Source organism: Rhinoderma darwinii, chromosome 6 (genome assembly GCF_050947455.1).
Source record: "Rhinoderma darwinii isolate aRhiDar2 chromosome 6, aRhiDar2.hap1, whole genome shotgun sequence".
NCBI lineage: Eukaryota > Metazoa > Chordata > Amphibia > Anura > Rhinodermatidae > Rhinoderma > Rhinoderma darwinii.
The window spans coordinates 41,563,723-41,581,880 of NC_134692.1; the positions used below are offsets into that span (position 1 = coordinate 41,563,723).

At 42.7% G+C, this 18,158-nt stretch overlaps 2 protein-coding genes across 8 annotated transcripts in view; one reads left to right on the forward strand and one right to left on the reverse strand.

Annotated features, from left to right (window-relative positions):
* The window catches only part of PCNT (pericentrin), a 63,895-nt gene extending 51,645 nt beyond the window's left edge, over positions 1 to 12,250 (forward strand). For 4 of the 5 annotated variants that reach the window (XM_075829553.1, XM_075829555.1, XM_075829557.1 and 1 more), the window contains 10 exons: positions 60 to 776; positions 1,234 to 1,469; positions 2,143 to 2,236; positions 4,052 to 4,216; positions 6,214 to 6,369; positions 6,473 to 6,711; positions 7,009 to 7,082; positions 8,539 to 8,689; positions 8,779 to 8,906; positions 11,900 to 12,250. In XM_075829553.1, the coding sequence (XP_075685668.1) occupies positions 60 to 776; positions 1,234 to 1,469; positions 2,143 to 2,236; positions 4,052 to 4,216; positions 6,214 to 6,369; positions 6,473 to 6,711; positions 7,009 to 7,082; positions 8,539 to 8,689; positions 8,779 to 8,906; positions 11,900 to 11,946 (2,007 nt within the window). In that variant the 3' untranslated portion in view covers positions 11,947 to 12,250. The remainder of the gene's footprint in view (positions 1 to 59; positions 777 to 1,233; positions 1,470 to 2,142; positions 2,237 to 4,051; positions 4,217 to 6,213; positions 6,370 to 6,472; positions 6,712 to 7,008; positions 7,083 to 8,538; positions 8,690 to 8,778; positions 8,907 to 11,899) is intronic. The other variant, XM_075829554.1, reaches the window with a different exon arrangement.
* The window catches only part of C6H21orf58 (chromosome 6 C21orf58 homolog), a 104,321-nt gene that overhangs the window by 79,051 nt on the left and 7,112 nt on the right, over positions 1 to 18,158 (reverse strand). The window contains exon 2 of one of the 3 annotated variants that reach the window (XM_075829572.1): positions 14,676 to 14,788. The exons of the other annotated variants lie outside the window; for them this stretch is intronic. The gene's annotated coding sequence lies outside the window, so the exon portion shown is untranslated. The remainder of the gene's footprint in view (positions 1 to 14,675; positions 14,789 to 18,158) is intronic. 3 annotated transcript variants of the gene reach the window in all.

Genomic DNA, 18,158 nt, shown 5'->3' on the forward strand with positions numbered 1-18,158 from the left:
CTTCAAACTGTTGCTTGCTTGTTTCCTGATCTTCGTATTGTTGTTTCTTGTTATGGCAGGAAGCGTCACTGTCGCTGGAGGAGCACAAAATGGTAAATGCCAAAATGTCAGCAGCGCTGTCTCAAGAGCAAACATTTTGTAGCAATCTTAAAAAAGAACTTGAAATAGAACAGTCTCGCTGTAAAGCACTTCTTGCTCAGGAACACGGCAAACTGTCAGAGGCGGCAAGGGAGTTGGAGAAGGAGAAACAGCATTCAGTAAGTCTTTCCAATGCCTTGACTCTTGAGAGTAGTGTCCTTGAACAGCACCGACAGCAGCATGCTCGAGAACTGGCCAAAAAAGAGGAGGAGCGGCAACACGAACACAAATTGGTAGTGACGTTACACAGTCAATTGGAAGACGAGAGGGTACGTGCTAGAGACCTTGCTGCCATGATGGAGAGTACTCAACAGCAGGGCGTCCATGCCAAGCGGCAGCTAGAATCTGAAGTACAAGCCTGTCGTGAGGAAATGCAAAAAGAACGAGAGGCTGGAGTCAAGCAACGTGCACTGCTCGAGTCCTTACAGAGTCAGAAACGGCAACTGGATGGTATTTTGGAGCAGCAGAGGGACCGTGAACTTCGCCTGCAGAAGGAGCGAGATCAGTACCAAGCTGAACTTTTGATCCTTCAGGAAAAGGAAAGAACCTGGGTAAAAAAAGTTGAGCAAGAGTCAAAAAGATCAAAAGAAGCACAAGAAAGTAGAGCGCGAGAAGGGGAGCAGGATCGTCAAATAATGGTGGGTTCTCATCAAGTTCCTTTGCAATATTTCCATATTATTCTAAAGTGGGAGGTAGTATGTTTTTTTTGTTTTTTTTACTTTTTATATTTCGATGGCCTTTTCTGTAAGTATTGTTCACACAGATGAAACGGCAAAGCTAAATTTAAATGTATAAAAAAAAAAATCTGGTTGCACAGTCATTGGGGAAAATGTACAAAGCAAAATGCGCCAAAATTCTATCACAAATTGCGGTCAAACAATGTTTAGTACTTGGTGTTCCCACCTCTGTTACCGCTCCCATTTCTATTTTCTTGTTCAGAGCTAGAATTGTGGAGGTTGCGGTGTCTGTATATGGGACACCTACTGACAAAATTGGGGCAACTTGACTTGGTAAAAATAATCATAGTTAGTTTTGCGTATTGTGCAGTCTGAAAGGGAAAAAGTATTGGTATTATCATCTGAATTCTTAAAATAGGACTTACAGTTACAACATGAACGAGACAGACGTCGTATCCAGGAACTTCAGCAGATGCTGTCAGATCTAGAAGAACAAGAACGCGCCCTGGCATCCCGAAAGAGCCGACTAAGAAATGACTACGCTACGCCTTCTAAAAATGCTGCTTACATAACCACTAACATGCAAAGGGTATGGCAGCAGCTGCTCCACACTGTGCTTCAAGTGAAGAAATGGGTGCAGAACAAGAGTGATGGGTGAGTCGTACAAGATACAAAAAAACAAAATAAAAATGGTCTTTAGATTTAGACAAATAGTTCAGTCTTCTGCATTTCCTCATGGCTGTGAAGTTCGGATCTCTATCTCTTCGGATATAAAAGCTTGCATAGGAATCGGTGATGCACACAAGGAAACCGCTATAAGCTCCATTGGCCCACCTATTGGAACCACTAATGGTGGCGAAATTATGACATGACCTACAAAATTTGAAAATGATAGGTGTATACAATTTAGTTTAAAACCTCCGCTCCCTCCTAAATACATAGATCGTATGAGGTTGGCAGTAGATTTTCTGCTGCAGAATTTATTGGCCCATTAGAATTAATCTATTTTTTTTCTTTGGTACAATGTTTTCATAAAATTCAGTGAAACAAAAGTTAGAAACCTTCATAAATTTTAAGCATAAGTAAACCGCGGTAACTACCCTGTGAAGAGACAAGACAACTGTGAGTGGACCAATATCTAATGTACCAAGATTGGAAGATTTACTTAAAGCACGTAAACCAGGTTGGGACTTTCAAAGCTGGGGTAAAAGCGGTATCCGGGGAAAAGAGTCTCGGCTGGCCAGTGGGGTTGGAAACTTTGTGGAACACGAGATCTAGGGCATCAAAGTGGATAGTAAGGCCATTAATATTATTGTGTTCTTTTCAGGATACATGAAGGCTTCCCAGATGAGGCTGAAGTGACGGCGTTGTTGGACTCTCTATCAGAGCTGAAGTCTGAACTACAGAAAGGATATGTACAGGTTGGTGTTATAAATAGGAGAAACAAGTCTCATGTACACTAAGAGAACCTCCAGCTGATTGCCCTGGTTCTAGCTTCAGAAAACCTGACTGAGCTGCAGCTGGCCTTATATTTCCCCTACTGTGGCCATTGCAGAGGAAATGTATTACAGGCTGAACATTCAAATGAATGGTGGACCATCCTTCTAGTGGTGAGGGAACGAGCAGAAGCAATAGCATGGGCCCAACATGCGGTCGTAGGTGCAGCATTTCCCCCTTTAGGATATGTCCGCTATATAGAGACTTCACTATCCCAGTAAAGCATGTCCCCTTTCAAATAGGATGCCATCCCATTAAAAGGTGTACTTCTGTTCGAGCCTCAGTCTCTAGTGGGGGAGGGGGTTCCTACTCACTCTCCGTAGCCTACGGGTGTTGGCAGGGTCACCTCTTGAGTAACCTCGCACATATAGTGGGGTTACTAGCACATTGCCTACAGACAGACAACTGGTTAAGCCCCCTTTTGATATAACTGCTTAATTTCCCTCTGGCTTGGTACAGAAATGCCGGAAGGAAACTGACTCAAGAATTGATCCTATGCTTTTCTATGGAATCGTTCCTGGCATCGGTTGCATCCTTGTTAAACGCCAGATGTCTATTACTGTCGGATAGAAGAATGTTGCATACAGTGCTTTTCTGTCCGGCTACAGTCTGAGTATGAACACCGGACCAGTGCACAAAACTACATCAGTAGTGTCTGGCTCAGGCTAAAGAATTGACGGACGCAACTGATATGAGAACCCAGCCTTAGGTGTCCAGTAGTGAGGGGAAATCAATGCAGAAAACTGCCTTGTATACCGGCACCCACAGGGTATGGCCTGCCTGGGCGGAGCCAAGACTTTTCCTAGTGTCGCCTCCTAGTGGCAGGGGCCTATACCCATGCTTCTGGGTATTGATATTAACGAGATTTGTAGGTTTACAAGCTAAACATTTGAATAAATGGTATTCTATGCTGCTTAGCTGCTCCTTTGATGTCCATATGCCCTAATAGAGATATGGAAAGGGGTTGTGCTTGAGACCACCCCTCTTTACGGTGAGCAATCTGAAGATGTGAGTTCAAAGATCATTCCAATAAAATTAGCACCCTGAGGTTTTCCCTCCTAAGGGTGTCTTCACACGGTGTTAAATAGAGACTGAAAAATCAGATGCCGAATCTGCCCCTAAAATGATGCGGATTTCAAAATACACTTGTATCCTAACACTCCCCTCCTGGATCCATGTACTTTGTGGTAGGTGACACGTGTTCTTGTGGCTGGCATAGTTCAGCTCCTTGTCACCAGTCATAACATATGAAAATGGCAACTTTTCATGATCTCCTTTTTGGGTGTGTATATATAAATTATGAACCGTAAAACCAGCGTGCGTTTTCTTGCGCTTTTCAGTGCACAAAACTGTGCTGTAGGCATTGGGCGCTGTTTTTTTCTGCTTCCCATATATTTCAATTGGACTTTTTGGGGTGGATTCCGTGCCTTAAAAGGTCAGGACTCTAATTTTTTTCCCACTGACACTGATTTTGAATTGGCACATGGAAAATACAGGGCCATATGATTAACATGAAAAACAATGAAAGGCAAAATAAAGGTGGTGACCAACGCTGAATCTGATGTGGAAAATGTATTGTAATAGGCATGCAAAAAACGCTGCGCGGACCTACCCTAATGTTTCCATTTTATCTACGTTTCCAGGTGGCTAATCATTGCATTGACCATGAACTCGCGCCACACCTTTACATGAAGTATGTTGACTTGCCCACTAGAGTCTTGTTAATTTTTCTCTTTTAGCAGCCAGCATTGTCTCCATCCAGCGTGATCGATGTCTTCAAGCGAGAGAATGAGGAGCTTGCAAGCTCTGTATCACAGCTAACAAAGGAGAAACTAGAGCTGAAAAGTCAACTATCCAAACTTGCCAAGAGCCATCAAGAATCGCATGAAAAGACCAAAGATCAGGTAAACTGTAAAAAAAAAATCAGTGATCACAATCCATCTTTTCCATGAGATGTGAACTTCTATAGTTTAGTTTATCTGGAAAATGTTAGTGGCGCATGCCTGAAAAATTGGGGCCTGTCTCTGGCTTAACTGCGCAGTGTGTTTTGAGGAGAGTTCTGTTTCGTTGCATGTTTTTAAGATGGGACTTAAATTGCGTAGCTGCATGGTGACAACCTGCCTATAAAAATGCATTGAGTGGCACATTGCATGCAATCCATGCAGGTGTGACGCATGTATGTCAACTCAGCTCTGATTTCACAGCTTGTAAACGTGAAACAATTTGTGGTTTGTCGCCATCGAATGATCGTACCATGTCGCAGGGCACATTCCTTGCTACAGTTGACTGAACCTCCCCTATAGCTACAGTTTTAGAAGTATTCAGGTCCTTTTACACAGTCCAATGATCGGATGAACGTGTGTAAACTGGGCAAAGATCAGACGTTGAACTAGCAAACGCACATTCGATGGCTGGACGCATCTTTTATGCGGCCAAAAAAAATAGTCTGCAGCACTATCGTTCGTCCCCATACTTCAAGGGTTTTCTGGTCAATGGGATGGCTTTGTTTTTTTTATACTGACTACCTATCCACAGGAGAGGTCATCCGTATATGATTGATTGGGGACACCCGGACCCCACATAATCAGCTGCCTCTGGCACCAGGAGTTTTACAGCGATCGGAGCTGGAAGCAGAGGTCTCCGACCACTGTATAGCGGCCGTGCTGGGTTACTGCATCTGTGCTCCTATTCACTTGAATAAGATTCGAGCTGCAGCACAGCTGCTATACAGTGGTCGGAGCCTTCTGCTTCCAGCTCCAGAGACTGTATAATTGCTGGGCGCCGGAGGCAGCTGAAACAGATGATCGGTGCAGGGTCTGGGTGTTGGACCCCCGCGATCATATACTGATTATCCTGTGGATAGCTCATCAGTGTGAAAAACTGCCCCATGACCAGGAAACCTCTTTAAAGAGAACCTTTCACCTGCCCATACATGTGCACCATGTAATAGGCAGCGCAGCACAAAGCCTCTCACTTAATTTATTTTTTCCTATCCTCCGTTATTTAGATATCTGTGCCGTTATATTTGACGCCCGATATGTAAATAACCCCCCCTGAACTGTCAATGGGGTGTGTTACTATTGCTGTGACACTGTCCAATCAGCTATAGGCAGTGTCGCAGCTGCTTGTGCGGTGTGATCTCTCTCACGAGATCAGTCTTTCCTTCACTTTCTGACGAGGGCTGGAGAGAGCACACGCACAGCTCCGCCACGGAACAGAAGAGAAGAATGTAAATTCTTATCTTCCCTGGCGGCGGGAGTATCGTCGGCAGTGGCGGCGGAGCTGTGCGCGCACGCTCTCACTCTTCAGCTCTCGGCAGACCAGGACGAGATCAGTCTTGTCGTCCTTGTCTGCCGAGAGCTGAAAAGTGAGAGCGTGCACACACAGTTGAGACGCCGCTGTCAATGATACTCCCGCCGCCACGGAACAGAAGAATTCACCTTCTGTTCCGACAGTGAAGGAAAGACTGTGTGATCTCGCGAGAGAGATCACACCGCACAAGCAGCTGTGACACTGTCCATAGCTGATTGGACAGTGTCACAGCGATGGTAACACGCCCCAATGCCATTTAGACGCCCTATTGACAGTTCAGGGGTTTATTTGACATATCGGGCGCCAAATATAATTGCACCGATATCTAAATAATGGAGGAAGATTTTAAAGTGCCCCAGGGTTTGTGTAGCCCTGCCTATTACATGGTGCACTCAGCTGCACATGTATGGACAGGGGAAAGGTTCTGAATAGTTTCTCCTAGTAAATGGAGCAAACAAGCGCTGATCCACAAGCTGTATGGTCAATCGGTTTTAGTTGACCTTTAGTGCTTGATGTAGATAATACTTTAAAATTGTTAAAACTGGAATTATAAAAATGATTATTGATTTTAAATCAATTTCTATTCTAGCTGCAGGCTGAAGTTATAACCTCGGTCTTGGAGGCAGAACGTGCTGTGTGGCTCCGTGAAAAGCGTCTCTTACAGATCGCATTGAAACATGCAGAATCCGAACTGGGCAAAGCAACCCTGGAAAACAGGCCCCTGCAAGATGTTCCAAATTCTAAGGTAAAGTTTCCATCTTCAGTACAAACTCAGAAGAGGAACGTAGAAAAATGTCCTATACACTGAATTCACATCGCACTAAAGTCCATGTCAATATTTTTCCTAGGTGCAACGTCTGTACAAGAAATATCTCCGAGCCGAGAGCTTCCGCAAAGCTCTAGTCTACCAAAAGAAATATCTACTCCTCCTTCTTGGAGGCTTTCAGGCTTGTGAAAAGGCAACTCTGTCTCTTATTGCACGAATGGGTGTATATCCTTCTCCTGCAGACCTACGGATTACCAGCAAATGCCAGTCTGGCATTGGCAAATTTCGTTCAGCTGTGAGGGCTGTAATCGCCATTTCCAGGTACAAATATTGTCATGACCTTTATCGAGTGATAAATCTCCATCGAGGGTTCGAGAAAATGTAAGGCTTTGCCTGTCGTCTTGATTTCTTTACCCTCTGTTTCTAAGAGCTGGTAATGGATATAGTGTAGCCAGTCAGATCGTGACACTCTTTACGGGAGGTTATTATTGTTGGAACGGCACAACTATTGGCTCATGCACGGATATATCCATAAATTTGTTATGCCACTATGTGCATCTGACTTGTAGAGTTCAGGATCGCTGTTTTGTGTTTGCAATAAAGTCTTTCTGTCTTCAGGTTAAAGTTCTTGGTTAGGAAATGGCATAAAGTAAATCGAAAAAGTGGTGGTGAAGATTCAGGGACACGGCAAGGTAAAAATCATTAGGTCTTTTGTAGTTTTTCCTAATAAGAAGTATTCAAGTTTAAAAAATAAAAGTGGCATCTTCCCCACCTTCCTTCAGCCCGTAGAGAGAGAGAGAGAGTGTGTGTGTGTGTGTGTGTGTGTGTGTGTGTGTGTGTGTGTGTGTGTGTGTGTGTGTGTGTGTGTGTGTGCGCGCGTGCTCTTTAGTCCATACAAAGATTTGCTGAGTCTCATGCGAAGGCCTTGTGCACACTTCCATCACTGTTTTCACACCCGTTTTTGACGTGGCCGTGTGATTTCCGTGTGCACTCAGTGTTTCCGAGCGCCGAGCATGGTACTGTCCAGGGTGCTGAAAGAGCAGGATTTTTCAGCGCTAGTCACTGTACAGGGTGCTGAAAGAGTTAATGGGCTGCACTGATCGGCGGTAACTCTTTCAGCACCCTGGACAGTGACTAGCGCTGAAGAATGACCAGCTCGGCACTCGCAAAATACAATTTATGAAATAATTTAAAAAAATCTGTTCATACTTACCCAGAACTCCCTGCAGTTTCCCCCTGTCCGGCCTCCAGGGATGACGTTTCATCCCATGTCACCGCTGCAGCCGATCAGACTGCAGTGGCGGTCACGCACGTCAGGATGACGTCAGAAGGCCGGCCTCCAGGGATGACGCTTCATCCCACGTGACCGCCTCTGCTGCCAATCACAGGCTGCAGCGGCCTCTGCAGCCAATCACAAGCTGCCGCGTCATACAGGAAGGTCGGACTGGAGGAAGAAGAGGGAGTCGTCACCAAGACAACGACTGGGGTATGTATGAACTGCTTTTTATTTTTAATCAGCAGCCTCTTTTCTCTATCAGTGCTGGATAGAGATAAGTGGCTGCCGATTAGTGTAATATATCTGAAATGCACTTCTGCCCGCCCGGCCGTTGCTAGGCAACGGCTCCGTAACACACGGATGCCTCCCGTTTTTTTGACGGCCCCATTGACTTGCATGTGCCTCACGGTCACGGAATCTCGGACCAAAGTAGGACATGCTCTACATTTGTCGGAACGGAGCAACGGGACCGTTAAAAAAACAAAAAAAAAAAACTGACGTGTGCATGGCCCCATTGAAATGAATGAGTCGGGGTGCTAGCAGTCAGAAAAACGGCTAGCACCCTGAAGAAAAACACTGAAGTGGGCACTAGGCCTTAGGGAGGGGAGGAGGGATTGAGTGGTCAGAGAGCACAGCTCTCCAGCTCCAGAATCTGTCCATCCTGCTCAATTAAAGAGAGAAAATGAACATTTCTTCACTGCATCATTTCCTTAAAATATGCAGGTTATGCACCACATTTTTGGCCACACATCTACAGTCTACAAATTGTAATTGACAGTGTTGTTTTGTTTGCTTGTTTTTGTTTTTTCTGTCTGGGCAGCTAGTCCCACACCTCTCCCTTGTCATGCTTTATTTACTTTTATCATTTGTAGTGCCAGTGAATAGAATGGATGTTTTACAACAGCTGGGTGGCACAACACTGAACTCCCCTCCAACCCGAGACCTGTCATTTAGCCTCTATCAAAGTCCTAATACTAGTATTGGCACGATGCCTCTGAAGCCATCACATTGGACACCAAAATGGTTAGTAATAAATGTTTGTCTGCATTGGCTATGATTCTATGAAAGAAAGGATAGATGAGTGCTTTGTTTTTTTTTGTCCTGGTACACAGGTCCGGACATTCCCCAGTTCTCACGCCTGAAAGATCTCACCACTCCTCTCAAGACCCTGAGCATTCTATTACAGAGTATATTCACCATCTGGAGATGGTCCAACGAAGACTGGGAGGACTCCAGAATGGTAAGTCGGTTCCAACTAAATCATCAGCACTTGAGACTGTCATTTTAATGTCTCCTGTTGTACAGAAGAAATTTATTGCAAGTAAAATACGATTTGACCGTTGCTGTAAGTGCCTCAAAAACTTTTGCGCTCTTCCATTACGGTTTTTTCCATCCGAACCTAAAGATAACTGCCTTTAATACTTGGTTAGAATTAAAGCAGACCTTCAAGAACAGGGGGTTATGATCAGTAACATGACATGATCTGCCTGCATTCCTACATTAACCCCTTAGTGACCAGCCTGTTTTAGGCCTTCATGACCAAGCTATTTTTTTTATGTTTTTTTTTCCATTGTTGCATTAAAAGAGCTATGACTTTTTTTTTATTATTTTTGCATTGACGTAGCTGTATGAGGACTTGTTTTTTGCAGGATAACTTATATTTTTGGGGAAAAAGTGTTTTTGTTTTGGGATTTTCTTTTACTTCTCAAACTTTATTAAACATTTTTTTTTTAGTCCCACTAGGGGGCTTTACTGTGGGATTAATTTGATCTCTTTAATAATACACTGCAATACTTCTGTATTGCAGTGTATTATTGCCTGTCAGTCTAAAACTTACAGGCACCTGTTAGGCCATGCCACCGGCATTGCCGAGCCGGCATCCACTACACGCAGACCTTGGGGGCCTTGGTTAAGCCCCTGGCTGCCATAGAAGCCATTGGCACATCATGATCACAGTGCCGGTGGGGTGAGAGAGAGCCCCCTCCCTCCAAAACCACTTAGATACGGCGCTTGCTATTGAGCGTCGCATCGAAGGGGTTGAATGGGCGGATTTCGATCCGCCCGCTCGAGCAGCGCTGTTCCAAGTTCTCAGCTACGTCCACAGTAGCGGAGAGCAAGGAATTTTAACTGCTCCCAGCAGCGCAGATTTATTCTGATGCAGCGCCGTGAAAAGATGTATGCATCAGAAGAAAACCCGTTAGTGGCCACCGTGAATAGGCATATTGGCGGTCACGAACGTGTTAATCGCTGACATTCTACTTCTACAGTAACTGACTTTGCACTACTGCTTCTCTTACTCCACATAAGGGAAAAGCCATAGTCTGAAATTCTCTCCCTAGATTCTGCCAACCTCAATGGAGTCTAGTATGGGTCAGTCTGCCCACCCACACCATAGCTTAGTGAAGGGGAACACTGTATTTAATGATAGGTCCATGTAACAGCTCTGGAATTCCCATCTTTTAAGGTGTTGGCTATTATGAATGGAGACATAAAAAAATTATAGATATTAAAATTAAACCGTATTAGTGAATCTGTCCCAACGTGTTTAAACAGTGTAAACATAGATATAGTCAGAAAATGTGGCAAATTTATCAAAGTGGAGTTGCCTCTTCTCAATACCACCTACTAGTTGGCTTATTTTACGTGGTCTCACATTTAAGCCACACCCCCTTATTTGCTAGACCATGCCCCTTTCCCGCTAAGCTGCACCCCCTCCAAGCATGTAAAAAAAAAACCTGTCTAAAATAGTTAATGTGGCGCACAGATTTACGCCAGAATTTTGGCTCAATTTAAATAGTAAATTTGTCTCCGGTATCTCAGCACAACAAAACAGTGGCTGGCTGTCTGTCTACTGACAAATCAGTGCCTGCTTTATTTATAGGTACCAGTGGTGGTTATTCAGGAGTGAGTTAGCCTGGTATTTGGGATTTATCAAACCCTATGTGGGGTGGCAAGAATTTGAAACAAAGGAAGGTTAGCCATAGGTAATGATCCTGGGGGTAAGTTCACATGTAGTGTAAATACTGTGGATTTTCTGAAACGTACTTTGTTGCAGAAAGTCTGTCGCATAATACAGTAGCAGCGGAGTGAACGATATTTGAACAAATCTCATCCATGCGCTGCGTAAACGATTAGCAGAAAAAAGTCTTCAAATTGACCTGCGATGTGGTTTTTTTCTTTTTTTTTTTTGTTTGTTTAATCCGCAGCATGTCAATTGTATTTTTGTAATCGCTGCTTTTTTGTTGCGGTTTTTCCCAGTTGAATTTGGTGGGAGGTACAACCCGCAACAAATAGCAGATGTTGCGATTTTTGCGCCAAAAATCGCAACTCAAAAAAAAAAAAATCTTATACTAAAAGTGTAGCTAAATGTTCGGCAAACTTTTGACATGTCATAGTGACCTGTCAGAAGCTTGTATTGGTGGGGGTCCGAGCACGGAGACCCCCACCAATCGCTAGAATGAAGCAGCTGAGCGCTCACACGAACGCTTCAGCTGCTTCATTCTAGCGATTGGTGGGGGTCTCAGTGCTCGGACCCCCACCAATATAAACTTCTGACATGTCACTATGACATGTCAGAAGTTTGTCTAACATTTAGCTACACTTTAACCAGAATTCTGCGTTTCTTCGTCCGGCGACAACCAGAGCGGATCTGCCCTGTGTCAACATACCCTTATAACCGGGGACTGCTAGTTCTGTTTTAGATTGGGGCACACTTAGAATCCAATTATAAAGTATTAACGTAATTGCTCATTGGCTATAAAGACAAAGTAACACGCAATACAAAATCGAAGTAGAATAGATGACTAAGGCCCGATGCACACGACCGTAGATTTAGTCTGTAATTGAGGACCGTAATTACGGTTCGCAATTACAGACCCATTCATTTCTATTGACCACTGACACTTTCCTGTATATTTGAGGGAAGGTGTCCAGGCCGTAGAAGGCCTCCGCAAAAGATAGGACATGTCCCATCTTTTGCATTTTTTATGGACCATGCTCCCATGCTTTATATGGGAGTTCGGGCCGAAAATGTGGGTGGCGGTCTAGTGGCCAGCCGTGCCCGTAATCACGGACCGTGTGAATGAGACCTTAATGTCCAGGCCTAAATGTACAGTCCAGGCCTTCTCTAGTGTCTGCACTCTAGCATTATAACGTCTGGGTGCGCAAGTTTGTGTATATGGAAATGGGGAAATCTCCTTGAGTCTAATAGTGATGTTTTTGCATTTTCCTCAGGTCCTTCCCCAGAACAACCTCGATGTGGTAAATCTGCCCGGAAATGAGCATATTAGTCACCCCTCGCTTTTTTTATTTTTTTAAATATGCAAAAAGTGATTTTGTATTTTTCTATAATGCAATAAACCTATTTATACACTAAATATTTTTAGCACTTGTATAAAGTACATTCTTTTTTTATTGTACTGTAATAAATTTGTATGTGGAAGGGGGGAGCACAATCACTTCAGTCTCCGTTCAGAGACTCCATAATTGGGTGATCACTGGGTGGTCAATGCTTTTTATGTAATATGTTTTGGTTTTTGACAGTTTTTAAAAAATAATAATAATAATAAATCCTATATATCCAAATGTGTAGTATTTGTTTTTCTTTAATAGTACAAAAAAAAGTATTTTTAGGGTTTTTCACGAATAATGGTGTTCTATGTACACTTTTTATTAATGTTTGAGCACTGATGTGATAGACCATATATATGCATCATGGATATCAGAGTTTGACTCAACGTTTTCTGATATAACATGGGGATTACAGGTTATCTGCTTTGTGACAGGTTGAATGTGTCCAACAAGGCAACTCTTCCCAATATGTGGAGCATAAGAACTTAGGCCCCATGCACACGATCATAAAAACACGGACCTATTCAGTTCTATTGGCCGCGGACACCTTTCCGTATCACTACAGATGGGTGTCCGTGCCATAGAACTGTGATGGGAATTATGGAGCATGTCAGCACAAAGTATGGGAGCACGGCCCATAAAACACGAAAAAAAAAAACTGACGGCCGTGCCCGCAATCGTGGGCTGCGATTACGGGCACGGTTGTGTGCATGGGGCCTAAGACTTTTTTTCTACTTTGTGCATTTTTGAATATATCATCTTGGTTCTGCTGGGCTCGGTGGATTACAGCAGGAAATTGAGTCAGAAGAGCTAGGATAGGATATGCTGGGACCAGTACTGCCAACCTGGGTGGAAAAACTTGTATTATAATTGCTTGCTGTGAGCAGTACTGACTATTATGTTGTTGCAACAAAAAGAATGTTTGCTGTTTTGAGATCTTTTGCCTTTGCAGTTAGGATGCAGACCACAAGGTGGCAGTGTTAATATACTTACTGTACATGATGTGACCGTTTACAGCATAAGGCCTCATGCACACGAACGTAATTACGGGCCCATGGACTTCTATTGGCCATGGATACCTTCCCGTATTTCTATTGGCCATGGATACCTTCCCGTATGCTTACGGGAAGGTGCCCGTGCCGTTGAAAGATATGGAACATGTCCTATTTCAGGTCGTAATTACGGCACGGACAGGCCCATAGAAGTCTCTGGGGCTCCCGTAATTACGTGTGTGCACCCGTAATTATGGGAGCGTTGCTAGGCGACGTCAGGGGATAGTCACTGTCTAGGGTGCTGAAAGAGTTAAATGATCGGCAGTAACACTTTCAGCAACCTGGACAGTGACTACCGATCACAATATAGATAAACCAGTAAATAAAAAGTTCATACTTACCCAGAACTCCCTGCTTCTTCCTCCACCCCGGCCTACTGGGATGACTTTTCAGCCCATGTGACCGCTGCAGCCAATCACAGGCTGCAGCGGTCACATGGACTGCCGCGTCATCCAGGGAGGTCGGGCTGGATGTCGAAAGAGGGACGCGTCACCAAGGCAACGGCCGGGTAAGTATGAATTTCTTTTACTTTTACTGCGGAAAGGGCTATCCCTTCTCTCTATCCTGCACTGATAGAGAGAAGGGGCTGCCGATTAGTGTAGTGCAATTTTTCACTAAAAACGGGTCTGTAAATACTGGTCGGAATACGGGTGACAAAGGACCTGTATTTACGCCAGTATTTACGGACAGGAAAATATATGTTCGTGTGCATGGGGCCTTAATCTGGGTTTAAATGTAAAAAATGTGGCCCAAATTAGATGAATGCTGCTCAGGGTTTTTATATTTTTGCGGGTTTTTTTTTGCAGTCATAGAACATCTTTCTAGGAACACATTTTCATTGTCTAATAAATCCATGCTATATCATATTACTGTAATAAATAGGTACTTTATGGGCTTAATGCTTTATGGACAGTCCGTTGACAGGTGCAGCGTCAAATTAGTGTTATACCATCTGAATTGCAACATGGATCTCTCATAATTATTTTATTTATTTAATATTTTGGATCTTTGATTTTTTTTTTATTTATTATTTATATAATTTTCTGTTATATTTTATTTATTATAGACACTGCTGATCACTAATGGGTCTGTTAGGGATAAATGAATTTTTCTTAATTAAAAAAACTGGGAATTTACTTGCAATGTACTGTGTGTATATGTTTTGGTATTTTATTTATATATATATATATATATATATATATATATATATATATATATATTTATTCCCGGATAGAAATGTATGATGAAATACTGAGGGGAATCTATAAATATGGATAAAACATGTGTATAATTGGACGTTTTGGATTTGAATCATTGGATTCTATGAGCACTTAATGTAATATTTTTACATATGGGTCCAGTTCCCTTTAAATTTGGCACTATAAAGATGCCAGACTTTACTGAACTCACAAAATGGCTCTGAGGAAATCCCGGTTCGGGATGAAACATGTCAGCTGATCAATTAGTCTACACCTGGCAGGTAGTGACGTCAACCTTGCCTCGTCTTGCAGTCTCCAGTGTTGCCAGAAAAAACCAACATGGATACCAGCATATTACGATACCGACTCTCCAATGAGGAGTGTGTTCCATTGCTATAATTTGCTCACCTTGGGTGAAACCTCGGCTGCCCCCGAGTATAGGAAGATCCAAGCTATTCAACATAAGGATTGACCGTGGATGGAGTGGATATAAGGAGAACCTTCCATGTGGGAATTGTGATCTGCCAATGATGAGATTGAAGGGGTGAAAAACCCGATTGATATATTTCTAAAATCTGCCTTAACCCTACAATTGCTCCAGGAGGAGGAACATAGTGAAAAAGAGTGAACTTTCAGTCCACCTTGAGTTGAGAGATCAATATAAAGATGAGTATTCAACTCTTTATCTTTGCATGGCTATTATATAAGAGGAATTGCGCCTGTTGGTTTCGGACCAAAATTCTAAAAGAAGGAGGAAAAAGCAAAAAATGCAAGTGTGAACTGAGACCAATGGTGTCTGAATAAAAATTTAACGTGGATACCAGCATAGCAGGATTCCGACTCTTAAATGTAGGAGCGTGCTCCATTGCTTAAATTTGCTCACCTTTGGGTGAAATCTCGGCTGCCCCCGAGTATAGGAAGATTTAAAGATGAATATTTAACTCCTTATATACAATTGCATTGCTATCATACAAGAGGAACTGTCTCTGTTTGTTTCGGATCAAAATTAGAAAAGGAGTAAAAAGAAAAAAGCGCAAGTGTGAACGGAGACCAATGGTGTCTGGATAAATAATCTTCAGAACCGGTTCTTATAGCTAATCTCTTATATGGGTCTGATTATGGCTTATGTATAGAACACCTATTACCTAGATATCTCATCATGACATGTCATTGTGTTTAGAGGGGGATAAATTAATGGAAGTAATGTTATAAAAGTCTGTGTTGGTATCCTGGCCAGGAGACATTTTTTTAAATTATATACATCTAGTTTGAAACAAATGTGTTTTCTCAAACCCTTTTCTTTTCCTATAAAAAATCTTTGTATTATGGATAAAAGAGGAAAGAGATATATTTATATATGAAAAATCTTTAAAATATATTTTTATATGGAATTTAATAAAAATGTATACAAAATTATTCTTATCCCAAAGAGTGCCTGGTATGTTTTGCAAAATATATATTTTTTTTTAATTATTGCTCTCCGAAACGGCACCGTGCTATATATGGATTGCATATTTTGGGATTTCTATTAGGTATGGTTTATAACCATTTTTTGTGTTTAGCTCAAATCCATGCTATTCCCTGTTTATTGGAATTTATACATGATCACCTCCAACACCCAAGGATCTAAGCTAATAAAGTAATTGTAATCCGTATATGTGTGCGTGTTGCTCCGATAACTATCAATTGCATTTAATGGATCTGATCATTTGGACTATTTACAAATTCCAATTATTGTTATGGGGGTTAAAGGGGTTGTCCGGGAGTTTTCAAATCTTACAGGAGGGCAGGGGAGGGTTTAAGATAAACTAACACGGTCACCATTTGAAACCACGTCCCCCACATTTCCTCCTCCAGCGCCGACAGTCTGTTCACTGCTGCTCCGACCCCAGATCCTACGGCAGTGGTCACGTGATGCTGTAGCCATTTGCTGGCCTCGGCGGTCATGTGACGATTTAACCCCTTCCCGACATTTGTCGTATGTATACGTCATGGAAAGCTAGTGCTTCCCGCATTTTGCCGTATCTATACGACAAATGGATGATACTGGCTCAGAAGCAGTCTGTGTCATCAACACCTGGTGTCGGCCACATGTTACAGCCGACGCCCTGCGGTAATGGCGGGGACCGAAGTTAGCTTCGATCCTTGCCCTTAACCCCTTAAATGCAGCAGTCAAAAGAGATCACTGCATTTATGGGGTCTGCAGCTCATCGGCACCCCAGCAACGAAATTGCCCTGGTGACTGCAATGGCAACCAGAGGCCTACTACTGGCCATCCAGTCTGCCAAGAATGGAAGCCGTTCAGGCCCTGCCCCAGGGCGGGGCCTAAAAGGTTTCTGTTGGCGCCGGCTCAGGAGCGGAGCCGGTGTCCTCAGCGGTAGATGTCGGCTGTATGTTAAAGCTGACATCCACCTGAACGGCAGGAACCGGAGCTAGCTCCGATCCTTGCCATTAACCCCTTAGATGCAGCGATTGCTCCATCTTAGAGGTTTGTAGATCGGCAGCCCTGCAATGTGGTTGCAGGACTGCTGCTATGGCAACAGGAGGCCTAACAATGGCCTTCTGCTCTGCCATTACGGAAGCCGATTAGACCCCGTCCGGAGGCGGAGTCTAATCGGCTTGCTGTCAGTGAACAACTGATCGAATACATTTCACTACATAGTACAATGTATAAGAGAAAAAAACAAGGCAGTTGGACCTTCAAGTCCCCTAGTGGGACGTGGAAAAAAAGTAAAAATAAAAGTTGTTTTTTTTTATTTTATTTCTTTTATTTTACTTTTTACAATCGCCCTTTTTCCCTTATCAAGTCCTTTTATTGAAAAAAAAAATAATAAACCATACATATTTGGTATCGCTGCGACCATAACTGCCTGAGCTATAAAAATATTGTTATTTATTCCACGTGGTGAACGACGTAAAAAACAATGACTATTTCTGTTTTTTGGTCACTTTGCCCTACAAAAATTTTAATAAAAAGTGATCAAAAAGTCAAATGTATCCAAAAATGGTACATATTAAAATTATAGCTTGTCTTGCAAAAAAACAAGCCCTTCTACAGCTCTGTTGACGAAAAAATTGAAGTTATGGTTCTCACAACATGGCAACAGAAAAAATATATTCTTTTTTTACAAAAGTAATTTTATTGTGCAAAAATTTGTAAAACATAAAGTGCTATAAATTAGGTATTGCCGGAATCTTACTGACCCGCACAATAAAGTTAACCTGTAATTTATACCGCATGGTGAACGCTGTACTTAAAAAAAAAAAAAAAATTACCAGAATTGCTGTTTTTGGTCACCTTGACTCCCAAAAAAAAATAGGATAAAAAGTCGAATGTACTCCAAAATGGTACCAATAATAACTATAGCTCGTCCCACAAAAAAAAAAAAAAAAAACAGCCCTCCTACAACTACGTCTATGAAAAAATAAAATTAGTTAGGGCTCCAATAAGTCAGGAAATAAAAAATATGCAGTTGTACAGATCACAGGGGAACATTGCTCCTCTTTCAAGATGCGATTTGTCAAGGCCCTTAAATTAGGGAACCAGGAAGTGGAGGGCACAAACATATCTGCTGGAAGAGAAGGTGCCCGTATTATACCAGGACAAAGCTTTCCCAGCAAAATTCCCCAAACGGCAAAGGTGCGGAGTGTGAACCAAAAGGGGGATAAGTAAAGACACCATTTATCAGTGCGACGCCGGCCTGTGCAGAAATGGCTTCACAGCGTAACAAATATCGCTGGATTATTTTATTGTGTTTTTGTACCCCATTATTATACCACCAGACTATGCCCCTGATCTACTCTGCCCAGTTTACATATGCCCCCACATTATAAACTGAAATACCAGTAAAAATCCAAACAAAACCACTACCGAGCAAAATCTATGCCTCA